General features: G+C 37.0%; 1 protein-coding gene across 7 annotated transcripts in view; it reads right to left on the bottom strand.

Annotated features, from left to right (window-relative positions):
• Positions 1 to 12,820, bottom strand: part of TRPC3 (transient receptor potential cation channel subfamily C member 3) — a 70,653-nt gene that overhangs the window by 18,051 nt on the left and 39,782 nt on the right. For 3 of the 7 annotated variants that reach the window (XM_025420505.3, XM_025420506.3, XM_025420512.3), the window contains 5 exons: positions 11,767 to 12,031; positions 8,763 to 8,958; positions 6,515 to 6,724; positions 4,505 to 4,552; positions 2,205 to 2,288 (listed from right to left, as the gene is read on the bottom strand). In XM_025420505.3, coding sequence (XP_025276290.3) covers positions 2,205 to 2,288; positions 4,505 to 4,552; positions 6,515 to 6,724; positions 8,763 to 8,958; positions 11,767 to 12,031 — 803 coding nt within the window. The remainder of the gene's footprint in view (positions 1 to 2,204; positions 2,289 to 4,504; positions 4,553 to 6,514; positions 6,725 to 8,762; positions 8,959 to 11,766; positions 12,032 to 12,820) is intronic. The other 4 variants (XM_025420507.3, XM_025420508.3, XM_025420513.3 and 1 more) reach the window with 2 other exon arrangements.

Below are 12,820 nucleotides of genomic sequence, written 5' to 3'. Positions count from 1 at the left end.
TGAAGCAGCTGGCTCAAGAACTTATTCATTCAAAACTGAGTGATAATCAGTAAGCAATCTATACAAGATCTATATTAAGATAGTCCAAGGAAAAAAAGGAAAAACAAATAGCAAATAAAGAAACTCACCAGAAAAATATTTAAGAAAAGATGAAGAGATGAAGATACATAATGCCATCATTTAAACATTTTTAAAAAGGCCAATCATGTCTTTAAGAGCACAAAAATGGCCAAAGACAATACGGTGAGCCAAAAAAGTGATATATAAACTTGAAAATCTCAAGAGGAAGAAAAAAAAATAAAACCAAACTTAATCCTAATTAATATGAACAATAGAAGGACTACCTTATAATGATAGTGAGTGCACAAATTAAGATATAAATAAATGGAAAAGTATATCACGTACTTGAAAAGGAAGATAGAACATTATAAAGAAGTCAATTTTATTTAAATTAATACAATCACAATAAAAAATACCAATAGAATATTTTGCAAACTACACAAGCTGACTTTAAAGTTCAAATAGAAATATAAACAGGAAAGAATAACCAAAACATTATATAAAATAAGTCTTAAAGTAAGGATATGTTTATGTGGGGTCTGTGTCTATATATTTTGTTTGTTTGACTTTTGTTCTATACTATAATAGTTTAAATAATGTGATTCTATCACATAAAGAAAACCTGGAAATAAATCTAAGGAGATAAATAAATTTAGTAAATGATAAAGGTGATATTTCAAATCAATAAAAAGTTAATTATTCAACACATCTATACATACATATAATCACGTGGAAAAAATTAATTTGGATCCCCATCCTACACATTGCATCAAAATATATTCTACATGGATCAAAAATTCTCATATAAAAAATGAAACCATAAAAGTACTAAAGAAAATATGTGTAAAAAAAATTTTAAGTATTATGTGGGAGAAGATCTTTCTAAACAGGATACAAAATCTAAAGCCATAAAAAGTTTATGGAGTTGGCTATACAAAAATCAAAAAGTTAGGAGAAAATGTTAAAAAGATACACAACAACAACAACAACAACAAAAAAACAATTTTCAACTCATATCAAAGGTAAAGCGTTGATTTTCTGAAAATAATGAATTCTGAAAAGAGGAATTCTCTTGATTTAAAACAAAAAGCCCATCATGAAAAGTAAATATACAGGATCTCAGACAAATAGAACACTAAACATAAAAGGATGGTCAAGTTCGTTCATTACAAAGAATGCAAAATAAAACTACACTGTGATACCATACTCACCTATCTAGTTGGCAAAGATAAAAAGCCTTTGGTAACACACTGTTAGTATGTTAAGGAAGAAATGGGCTCTCTCATACATTTATTGTAAGAATGTAAATTGGCACAAGTTCCATCAAAATCAGTTTGATAATAAGTACCCAATTTCATAGATTTACATGTTTCAAATGTCATATATACAAGGTTACTTACTGCAGTATTGCTTGTAATATCTAAATATTGACAATATCCTCTATTTCCACGTATAGAGGACATGTTAAATATAACTGTATAATGGAATATAATCTAACCTTTTAAAAGGCTCTGATAATCAGTGTGCCAAGCAATTTTGCAGAATTTGCTACTTCCATGAAAACTGTACAAAACTGTACCCACTGATATCACATACATTATAAATTCCTGGATCTTCATTCTAGTGATCTTGTACACATCAGAAATATATAGATTTGATAATCAAAATGATCACGTGGTGTAAAGTAAAAAAGCACAACCTCTTCTGAGTTGGAATTTAGTGTTCAAATGTCACAACTAATATCAAAATGCAAAAGATATTTTAAAGTAGTACTGATGAAACAATATAGCCTAAGAATCCATTGGAAAATGGATTATGTAGAGAAATATATCAGGTTCCCATACTGTGAGAGCATTATTTTCCTAATATACCCTAATATACCATATATTCCATTGCTTCCCCAGCTCAAGGTATTTGAAGTTATTCTTTGGAAATTGTGGCAACATTTTGCTTTTAATAACACAAAGAACTCTTCTTCCTCAACCAAAAGAATGAGGACTTAGACTATTTTTTCTCCGTTTTGTTCTATCCTCATGCTACATGAGAACATAATTCTACTCACTACACACACACACACACACACACACACACACACACACACGGAATTACATACAGATAAAGAGATATGTCTTCTAAATGCTTACCTGATAACGTGTTGGCTGGTTGAGAATGCTGTTAAAACTGTGTGATTCAAAAACTCTTGAGTTAGACTGAGTGAAGAGGTTTAACTAGGAAAAAATACAATTAACCTAGTAAATCAGAATACATTCATTGGGAAATCAAACATATAATCTACTATATTCTCCTTGATAACATTTCTGGAGTCAACATTTCTAAGGAACACTTTCTGGAAGTTGAATTTTATAAGTGATTTAATATATTTCCAAAGGCAAAATGTAACATGAGCAAAAAGCTCATGTTTATCAAAATGTTCACAAAGTGTACTGCAATAGAATTGTTTAAATGAAAACATATTTTTAAAATCTGGCTCATATTAAACATAAATGTTCCTGGGGACTTGTATGCCTTATCAAAATATATTCATGGCATCTAGGACGCAAAGGTGCCTGGAAGCAACTGTCTGCTCCTGAGCATATATTCCTATCCTACACTTGACTGGAAACACACTCCAAGTTCAAATGGTTTCACTGGTATTTTGTAACCCTAAAGTATGAACCAAATAAATGTCTTCCTAGATATCGTGGCCCTATACTGATCCAGATCCACAACCTTGAATAGAATAAGCTTAACAAATTTTTGTTTTCTTTTCTTGCTCTTTTTTTTTAGGGTTTTACTTCAGAGTGAGTAGTTTTCTACTCACTCTGAAGCTCTCTAAAGAGGAGCACACTCTTACTGGCTACTCTTTATGTAGGTGAGCAGGGCCTGCCTCTAACTTCTCTTGGGCAAACTGCCACTGATAAGGTATGATTCAAACACAGGGCCCCCTATGCAAAAATATGTATTCACCCCACCACCTGACTTCCCAGCATCATAACTCAGGAATGTACAGGATGCTAAGACGAAGTGGCAAAATCATGCCTAGAAAATCTTGGCTAATAAAATTAATTCTCCTATTTGCCACTGGAGGTCAGTATCTGACTGCTGACTGAGGTTAATTTTACAGGTTAGCACAAGAGTTCTTGAGGCTCCTTCCTCTCTTCTAAAAAAGAAAAAAAAAAGACATATAATTTCTCCAAATTTTTACTAAAGTCAGTACACAGAGAGTATAAATTAATATTAATAATATTAAAGTGATTTAAACATCTCCATGCACAATTAAAAAAAATCAAAATGGCAGTTTTAAACCTCATACGGGGAGACTGGGAAGCCAAGGCTCATGACACCTAAGAGATCAATGCTCAACTTTTCTATTTCCAGCAGTTTCTCTGAAAAAAAAGTGATTCCTTCTGCCAATGGTGCACTACAGGCAGGAGAGGACACCCTAAATGAAGCACATCTGCTCCCCACATTCCAGCAAGCTGCATTTCCCTTACAGGGGCCTAGGTAGCCACAAGCCACCTGAAAGAACTCTTCTCCACCTTACAGTATTTCTGCCCTTCTACCCTGTGACACTATCAGCAATGAAGTCAGTGAAGTCAGTTTTCTACAGAAAGAAAACTCTAAGGTGTGAAGTGCAAGAGTTGTGATTTCCAATGCCTGAAAGCATTCTGGTTTTATTTTTTATTTTTATTTTTTTAATTTCTACTTATTTATGATAGTCACAGAGAGAGAGAAAAAGAGAGAGGCAGAGACATAGGCAGAGGGAGAAGCAGGCTCCATGCACCGGGAGCCCGACGTGGGATTCGATCTCGGGTCTCCAGGATCACACCCTGGGCCAAAGGCAGGCGCTAAACCGCTGCGCCACCCAGGGATCCCGCATTCTGGTTTTAAATAATAAAGCCTCAGTTGGGACTCCTGGGTGGCTCAGTGGTTGAGCATCTGCCTTTGGCTCAGTGCTGATCCCTGGATCCTGGGAACAGGTCCCACTTCAGGCGCCCCGCAGGGAGCCTGCTTCTCCCTCTGCCTGTGTCTCTGTCTCTCTCTCTCTCTCTCTGTGTCTCTCATGAATAAATAGATAAAATCTTAAAAAAAAAAAAATAAAGCCTCAGTTAATAAATCCCCAGAGAAACAAAGAGCCTTGAAAACAGTCAATTTCAGTAGCGGCAGCAATCACCCAGGAAGGCAAATAGAGCCTGGCCTCTTTAAGAGACTTGCAGCTGAAGGTAGAGCCCAGGGAGAGGAAATGGGACAGAAACCAAGCCAGAGCAACAGGTGCTGAGTGTAAGTAGCCCTGTGCAGTAGAAAGAGCTAGACATCCGATGCTGGAAGACTTGGGATTCCACACCTACTCCACAACTGGCTAGCTCCCTGACCTTGTGTAAGTGCATTCCTTTAATGGTTTCAGTGGTCCTATCCATAACATGGGAAGAATAATAATACCTACCTCACAGTGTTGCATGAGGTTCAAATGGACAGCAAAGCACTCTGTAAACTGTGAATGAGGAAGGGCACTGATATTTGTTGAGGCTGGAACTGCGTACGTCTCATATCATTCTCACATTAACCCTACAAAGCGTCCTCTCCTTCAGATGAGACAACTAAGACTCAGAGTGATGAAATGACTTACTTGCTAGTAAGCCCTAAGTGCCAAAATTTGTATCCGAGTCTCACACAGAGGCTCCCTTCCTTACATTGTACTGCTTCTCACTGTGTACATATGAGCTATTACTTGAAATCATAGGATGACACAGCCAAATCATTATCTTGGAACATAACAGCCTTAAGAGCCCACATCCGGGGGCGCTTGGATGGCTCAATGGTTGAGCATCTGCCTTTGGCTCAGGTTGTGATCCCAGGATCCTGGGATCAAGTGCTGCATCAGGCTTCTTGCGGGGAGCCTGCTTCTCCCTCTGCCTATGTCTCTGCCTCTGTCTCTCATGAATAAATAAAATATATAAAAAAAAAAAAAAAAAAAAAGAGCCCACATCCAGGTCAATTTAAAAAGGTTTAAAAGACGTAAAGATTAAGATTGCCAGGGTGTTACAAATCTTGAAAATGCACATCTATTTTTTTTTTTTTATAAAATCTTTTTTTTTTTTAATTTTTATTTATTTATGATAGTCACAGAGAGAGAGAGAGGCAGAGACATAGGCAGAGGGAGAAGCAGGCTCCATGCACCGGGAGCCTGATGTGGGATTCGATCCCGGGTCTCCAGGATCGCGCCCTGGGCCAAAGGCAGGCGCCAAACCGCTGCGCCACCCAGGGATCCCGCACATCTATTTTTTAAAGTGATAAATTAAATTGCAGTGATTCAGTCTTTTTCCTCAGCTTCAAATGAGAAAAAACACCTACCTCTGCTCAACAAGCCAGTACTTTATGGAGGTAACACCGCCATCAGGTGGGCCCTCAGGGTATTACAACTACAGATCATTTTTAAAAATGGTATTTTATTTTATTTTTTTTTTCATTTGTTTTTTATTGGTGTTCAATTTACCAACATACAGAATAACCCCCAGTGCCCGTCACCCATTCACTCCCACCACCCGCCCTCCTCCCCTTCTACCACCCCTAGTTCGTTTCCCAGAGTTAGCAGTCTTTACGTTCTGTCTCCCTTTCTGATATTTCCCACACATTTCTTCTCCCTTCCCTTATATTCCCTTTCACTATTATTTATATTCCCCAAATGAATGAGAACATATAATGTTTGTCCTTAATTCCACACGTTTGCTCCTTTATGTCTTGCTCCAGTTACCTGAGGTCCTGCTCATATCCTTCTACCTTCTCTACCAATTGTATCTCTGAAAATTAAGTTCATGATTATAAAGACTATCATAAAACTCATCTTTGTTAAATTCAGGGTATGACTCAAACTAAAATCTAAGTATGACTTCACTGGGGCAACTTTGGGACAAACCGTTCTTGATTATGTATAAAAATAAAGATATTATGTTTAATATCTGAGGATGCTCTTAGGTCTGTGTCAATTTTATGATAGTAAAGAAAAAAGATTACTTAGCTCAATCAAGAGTTTCTACAAATAAGAATACGATGGCAGTAAACTATGCATATAGCCAAGAGGAAAATGTGAGATTAAAACTAATGTCAAAATAACAGCTGAGAAGCATGGAACACACACACACACACCAAAAAAAAAAAAAAAACCCAAAGTGTTTTCTAACAGTAACTTTTATGTTTACTTTTAACAAGTTAAAAAAAATGTTTTTATTTTTTAACTGGTACTGTGTATGAAATTCTGACCAGAAGCAAGGTATAGACTAAGTGACTTCTTGAAACATTGTGAAGATATTAAGTATTTGTCTGTGAAAGACTACGAAATGGACAGTAACTTTCAACATCTTCTAAGTTCACACGTAAAAATTACTGAACAAACATCAAAGACAAGGAGAAAGACAGAACATTCATCTTCAGATGTTGGTGAGTTTTGGATACCTACCCTGGACTTGGAGTTACCCATTCCCATTTCTATATCCTTCTGCAGCCGGCTCCTCCTGCATTTGGAGAAGTTAATGATTCGCATGACGAAATAAACAAATGACTTCGGACTAGGAACTAGACTGAAGGGTGGAGGTAATGTTTTTCCATCATCAAAATAAGATAACCAAAGTTTTGAACGGGCAAACTTCCATTCTACATCACTGTCATCCTGTGTCACAAAAATAGAAAAGAAATAATGACTCATTTTGAGTAAGGGACAGGTGGGGCTAGGTAGGGAGAGATGGGGTGTGTGTGTGTGGGGGGCAGGCAATGGGATCAGGTGCACAGAAATCCCAAAAATATGGAGATATAAGGAAACCAGAAAGAAGGGAACAAACCACACCACCCTGTCCTAGGTGTCAGAAGTGGAGTCTTGTAATAACAGCTACTTAGCCACTTGGGACCAACAAAGAATGACCAGACCGAAAGATAAAGTAAGCCATTAAAAGTGTTATCACTAATCCTTACTCAGTGGCACTATCAATAGAGGATTTAGGTTCCCTGGTTAGCCTTAATAAAAGACCAACCCTAAAAGCCCTCAGTGGCAACTCTTTCTTCACCTTTTTTGCTCCTGAGAGCTTTTTCTGTATTCCTGCTTAATAAAATTCCATCACTTTACTCACTCTCCTTTTTGGGCAAGATTCATTCTTTGATTCTATGAGACAAGAACCTCACTTTCTCACTTAAATTTTAAAAACGAAATATTCCAGCAACTGATTCCAGTAGGATCATACAACAAACCTAAAATATGCTTTTGAAATAGATAAGAGATTTATATACATTTATTTGCATATAACCTCTATTGGCCTACATATATTCTTAGTAGCACTTTTATGATACTCATTTTCAAAAATTTTTCTCTTCCATATGCCTCTGTTTCTACCCACTGAAAATTTAACCAGAATGCCCTGTTCACCAGCCAAAACAAAGCAAAAGTGCAAGAAAAATTCAAGGTCAAGAAAAGATGAAAAGAAGCCAATTCTACATATTCAAGAGTACTTCCCCATTCTTTACGTGTCTCCTCCTCATCTAGACCCATCCAAGGCAGGCTGTAGATAGATCATAATATACTTCAAGAACAAAAGAAAAAAAATAGCAGACAAGCCCCCACCCCCCACCCCAAAGGAAACCACCCTTAAAAGGATTTTATACCTCTCTGGAAAGAGCCCTCCACCCTTTCCCATGTGATCGGTGACAAAAACCTGATTGGATGACAGCTGCAGGGAGCATTAATCAGCAAGCCCATAAAAACCCCTAGATTTAGAAACTCCAGTGGCAACCCTCTTGGGTCCCCTCCTCCTTGGGAGTTTTGTACTGTCACTTTGCTATCACTCAATGAACCTTGCTTTGCTGCCCACCACTCTGTCTGGTCTACCTCTTCATTCTTCGAAGTGGTGTGACCAAGAATGGTTGGGCACCCACAAAAGAGAAAAAAATCCCGTAACACTTATTCTCAGTTCTGGCCCATGGTGATGAAGAGAAGAAATAAAAAGAAGGGGGTCCAGAGGTGGAAGAAGCTGGCTTGCTTGTTTCACACTGCCCACACTGCCATTTCGACACTTAAGCACGTATTCAGAGTACCAGAGTTTTCATTTCTGGGGGACCTAACTTCTGCTTTGAGAAACTATTTTATATGTTTCTAAAACACACACAGAGACTCAGCAGATTTAACAAACAGCAAAGCACTAAAGAGATACTGAACACTAACCTGGAGGACATGGCAAAACATATATACAATGATGAAGGAAAGTACCAAACCAAGCCCAATTCAAAACACGAAGTAAAGTGACTTCTAGAATACTAAAAATTCTGACTGGATACAGAACATCATCAATGTCTGCCAGACATGTAGTAATTCCTCTATGGGGATCTTTCAGATGGTTGACTGACAACCTAGGACAGAATAATTTCCCTATAGCCAATACTTCTTCTAGCCCTCAATTTCAAAACTTCTGAAATATGCTCTGAGAGGAGGCGGTGTGATGGTAAATTTATGGGGCCCCTACTGTGCTCCTAGAAAACCCTGGAGGCTGTGAGCCTATCTATCCAGGAGGAAAACACAGAGAAAGGTCCTAGCTTCCTTTGTTTGGGTATAAGACTCTTTATTTAGAAGGGCTGGAAATCCACCACAAGCCACAAAAACAGATGCAGCATGCTATTAGAATGAGATGGCAAGAATAGACACCATGGATAGAAAGCAAGTTTACCTCAATTTCTTGATATGAGCTATTAATCATGGCAATTAACATGTTGAGTAAAACAACCACCATAGTTACATTGTATATTCCGTAAAGAACATATCCAATATTTTCTATGAATTTGTGATCGTATTTGAGCACAACGGAAGTGACTTCAGACAACCCAAATATTGACCAAAACAAAGTCTTGAAACTTTCTTCTACACTGTTGAGAGAATAAGGTACACTGTAAATAAATTGACAGTTTTCAGTATGAAAAAGTCAAAAGAAACAAGTTAGGTTGTCAAAAGAAACAAGTTAGGTTCTGAATTCTGTGCAGATGTAAAATGCCATCATTAAAGATCATCATGACAAACCCCAAGAGTATAATTATTTTATTACAGTATTTATAGAAATCATTCTCTCAGATTTTCAGGAGTATGTGATTAAATAATAGTGCTAATGCCTAGCTTTTCTGGAAGTTATCATCAAGCCAAAATTCTCTGAACTCAGTAGAGGAAAGCTGAAATCATGCCACAATACCCATTCCTTTCTCCTAGAAAGATGGAAATTTGGGGGTTGATTTTATAGGTGGTTTAGATATTTAAGTAAGCTTTTTGGAGTAGAACAAGGCCAGGATTAAAATTAAAATTACATACTCACTTCAAAAAAAAAAAGTATGTACAAACATATTCCCTGCATGGCACCAGTAGGGAAGAATGAAAAACACCTAAATATCCACTAATAAAGGCGTGTGTAAGTAATTCTGACATTTATATATGAATGGTATGCAGCCACTGGGAAAATGAGACAGCTCTATCTACATGTGTTTATAAAAAATGATACCTGAGATATATTAAGTGAAAAAAATAAGAGACAGCAAATGTGAAATACTCTACTATTTGACTAGAAAAGAGGGGTTTACAAACACCACATTCTTGTTTATGGATAAAATATCTCTGAAAGTATCCAAAAGAAACAATTGCCTCTGGGAACTAAGAAGAAATAAGTGCATGGGGTCTAGCGGTGAAGAAGGGGACATGATTTTCACTGTAGATTCCACTCTATCAATTTTTTGCCACAAAAATATATTACCTACCTGAAAGTTATACTGAACTGGAAATGCAGTGGAGGCAACAGATTGAAAGATGCCTCTTCTTTTCCTTTAATTTATATAATCTACTGAGTCTTCCATCACAGCAATGAACACTTAGACCCTCACCAAACTGATCGCCTACTTTTAGCCCTTGAGTGAACTTTGCCAACTGAATTTGGCTGTTTTTGGCATATAACCAAGTTGTAATCACCAATTTGTGAACCACAAAAATAATCCTTAAATTAAATAACTATGCATGTAGAATTCCATTACAAAGAAGGTTCAAAAGTCAGTCCTTTTTCCAGAGAAACCTTTATGGAAACAGTGTTTTTTTAAATAACATATTCTAAATAACAGTTCTATAGATTTACAGGTTTTAGCACTAGTTTATTTATTCATTCCATCATTCAACAAATATTGATGGAATACCTATTATGTTCTAGAAATTGTGCTAGACCCTGAGGATAGAAAGGTTCCTACTTCTATACAGTTAACTCTCTATTACAAAACATTTCATTGTGTGATGTTATAGTATAGATAGTAGCAGGAAACTAAAAGAAGCTATAACTTCTTTGTTCCCTGCCATTAGTTTAACAGTATCCCCAAATTCTGACTCCTTTCTCCTGCTCTTTTGTAAACTTTCTTACCTCTAACTTCAAGAATATAGATTCCTGAGAATCTCTATGTGTGGGAAGAGGCAGACAGCGAAAAAGGAGAAGACACTGGCAGTTCCTGAGCAATTAATGTGGGCAAGAGACTTTCTATACACGACCTTATATAATCCTCACAACAACCTGATTCCAACCTTATTGTGTTTATTTTAAAAATAAGGAAACTAACACTGTTGAGTAACTCGGCCAAAAGCCACAGCTAGAAATCCGCAGAGATGCTGCATCTATGTCCAGGTCTGTCTGGTTTTCCAGCCTATATTCTTTCACCATATCAGTGGCCACATTCTCACACAAAACAATGAAGACAATGTGTTGTATAAAATAAGTTCTCCCAGAGTTCAAAGGGGTGGCATTGTGTGTAGGATCTCTCTGTCCCTCCCCTAGTGGGTTCTAACAGAGTTTTTTTTTCATTACAATAAAGCAAGTTTCAGATCTCTTTTACCCCCTAAGACTTGCTCTTTATAACTATTTGAGAAAAAAAAATCATTTCAAAACAATTCAGATGCCTGAAAGGGCTTAATATTCTATTTTAGTCTACAGGGAACTTATTGAAGGTCTACATTCTTTCCAGTTGTGGCATTACAGGGTACAAAGGGAGGCAGGGAGGGCTTATGGTCTCCCTACCTGGAATGATTACAGTACAAAAGGAGGGCCCACGTCCTGACCATTTAAACACCAGATCTCACAAATGAAAGTCTCCATGCTGAGGGAACTTCAAGGGACAATGCCTACGGAAGTTTAATCAAGGAAGACATCACAGGCAAGGTGAGTCTCCAGTGCAGAAACCAGTGTGATCACAGGAAGGAAGTGGTTTTAGTGTTACAGTGAGCTATACAACATTTACCTATAATTTCTTTTTACTCAACTCCTGTACTGCTTAATGATACGTTAAAATAAAGGTCAATGCTTCTTTTTTTAATAGTAATAGCTATAAAATGATGAAACTAAATTTAATGTCATACATAATGTAAGAGACATCCAGTATGAAAAATGTGCCACCCAATTCTCTTAACATAGCCAGTTTGTCTAGAATTTTTTCTAAAGTCTGATTCTGTTCTGTGGTCCAACATTTACCAAGCTCAAAGAAATGAGCCTTTAGAGCAACGTAATCACACATAAGCATTGTTTTCAATGGTTTTTCTTTTTCCTTTAAAAACATTGTTATTACCATTACTGAACTGTGTGTGTATGTGTGTGTGTATGCTTCATCTAGGTTTGTTAAAAATTTTCTCATCACACTTTTTTTTTTATAAGATGTTTTACTTACGTGGTAAAAGCAGCATTTACTTTAGCTCCAAGATAGTAAGAATACAGTATGAACATGCCAATCATAAAGGCAAGAAACACCATAATAAAGAGGACCATGAACTTGAAAATGTCCTTCACAGTCCTTCCAAGAGAGATCTGCAAGGGACCAAAGCTCTCATTTGCAGGAAGGATATATGCGATCCGAGAGAAGCTGAGCACAACAGCTATAGCATAGAGGCCTTCAGATATGATCTGAGGGTCAGAAGGGAGCCATTTATCTCTGGCTAGGAAAAGAGAGAGAGAGAGAGAGAGAGAGAGAGAGAGATTAGAAATGGAACTTTCTACTCATTGCTAGCTATGCAAAATAAATACCTTATTAAATAATATCTATTTTTCAGGTTGGTGGTTTTGATCTCGGTTGAAACTATTCTAGATTTAATTAACTGGCCAGGCACTGTTTTTCATGTTAAACTGAATTCCACCTTCACATGGAATCTTTTAATGGAGGAAACACTGATAAAGATACTAAGCCCGTTTCACATTGAGTAGAAATGGAATCAAGTACAAAAGATAAAGAAAGAGGTTAAAACCCTTCAATAGACACAAACGGTGCCTTCAGAATGACAAAACAACAGACTTGACTAATTTGTCCCCTCAGTCATTAGATTTATTGACCAGCTCTTTTGTCATTTTATAGGCTCAATTGGCACAAAGCTTCTTTTCCATATTTCATGGGGGAAATTAGTTCATCTCACGGCTTTTGCAAGTAAAATGTTGTATCATGAGAAGTAAGAATGTCACTGAATCACAATGGTGCTGTCGGTGTGAGATCTGAGCAATATAACTTGTTCCTGGAAAATGTGAAATGCTACGGAGATGCAAAAATTGGGGGTATAAATTCTAAATGAGGACCCTACCCCTTTCAAGGTCACTTAGTAATTTCACAGCAGACTACTGGATACTGGTTTCCCTGGAAGGTCAGTGAAAGACTATATGGCTAATTTTGCGCCAACCGAGTCACTCCCAGAAGAATGGATGCATTGTAGACACTTGCAACAACAAAAATTAACTAT

Source organism: Canis lupus, chromosome 19 (assembly GCF_003254725.2).
Source record: "Canis lupus dingo isolate Sandy chromosome 19, ASM325472v2, whole genome shotgun sequence".
NCBI classification, from domain to species: Eukaryota; Metazoa; Chordata; class Mammalia; order Carnivora; family Canidae; genus Canis; species Canis lupus.
Note: the sequence above shows the minus strand (reverse complement) of the source record. Positions and strands in the feature narration are given on the sequence as shown.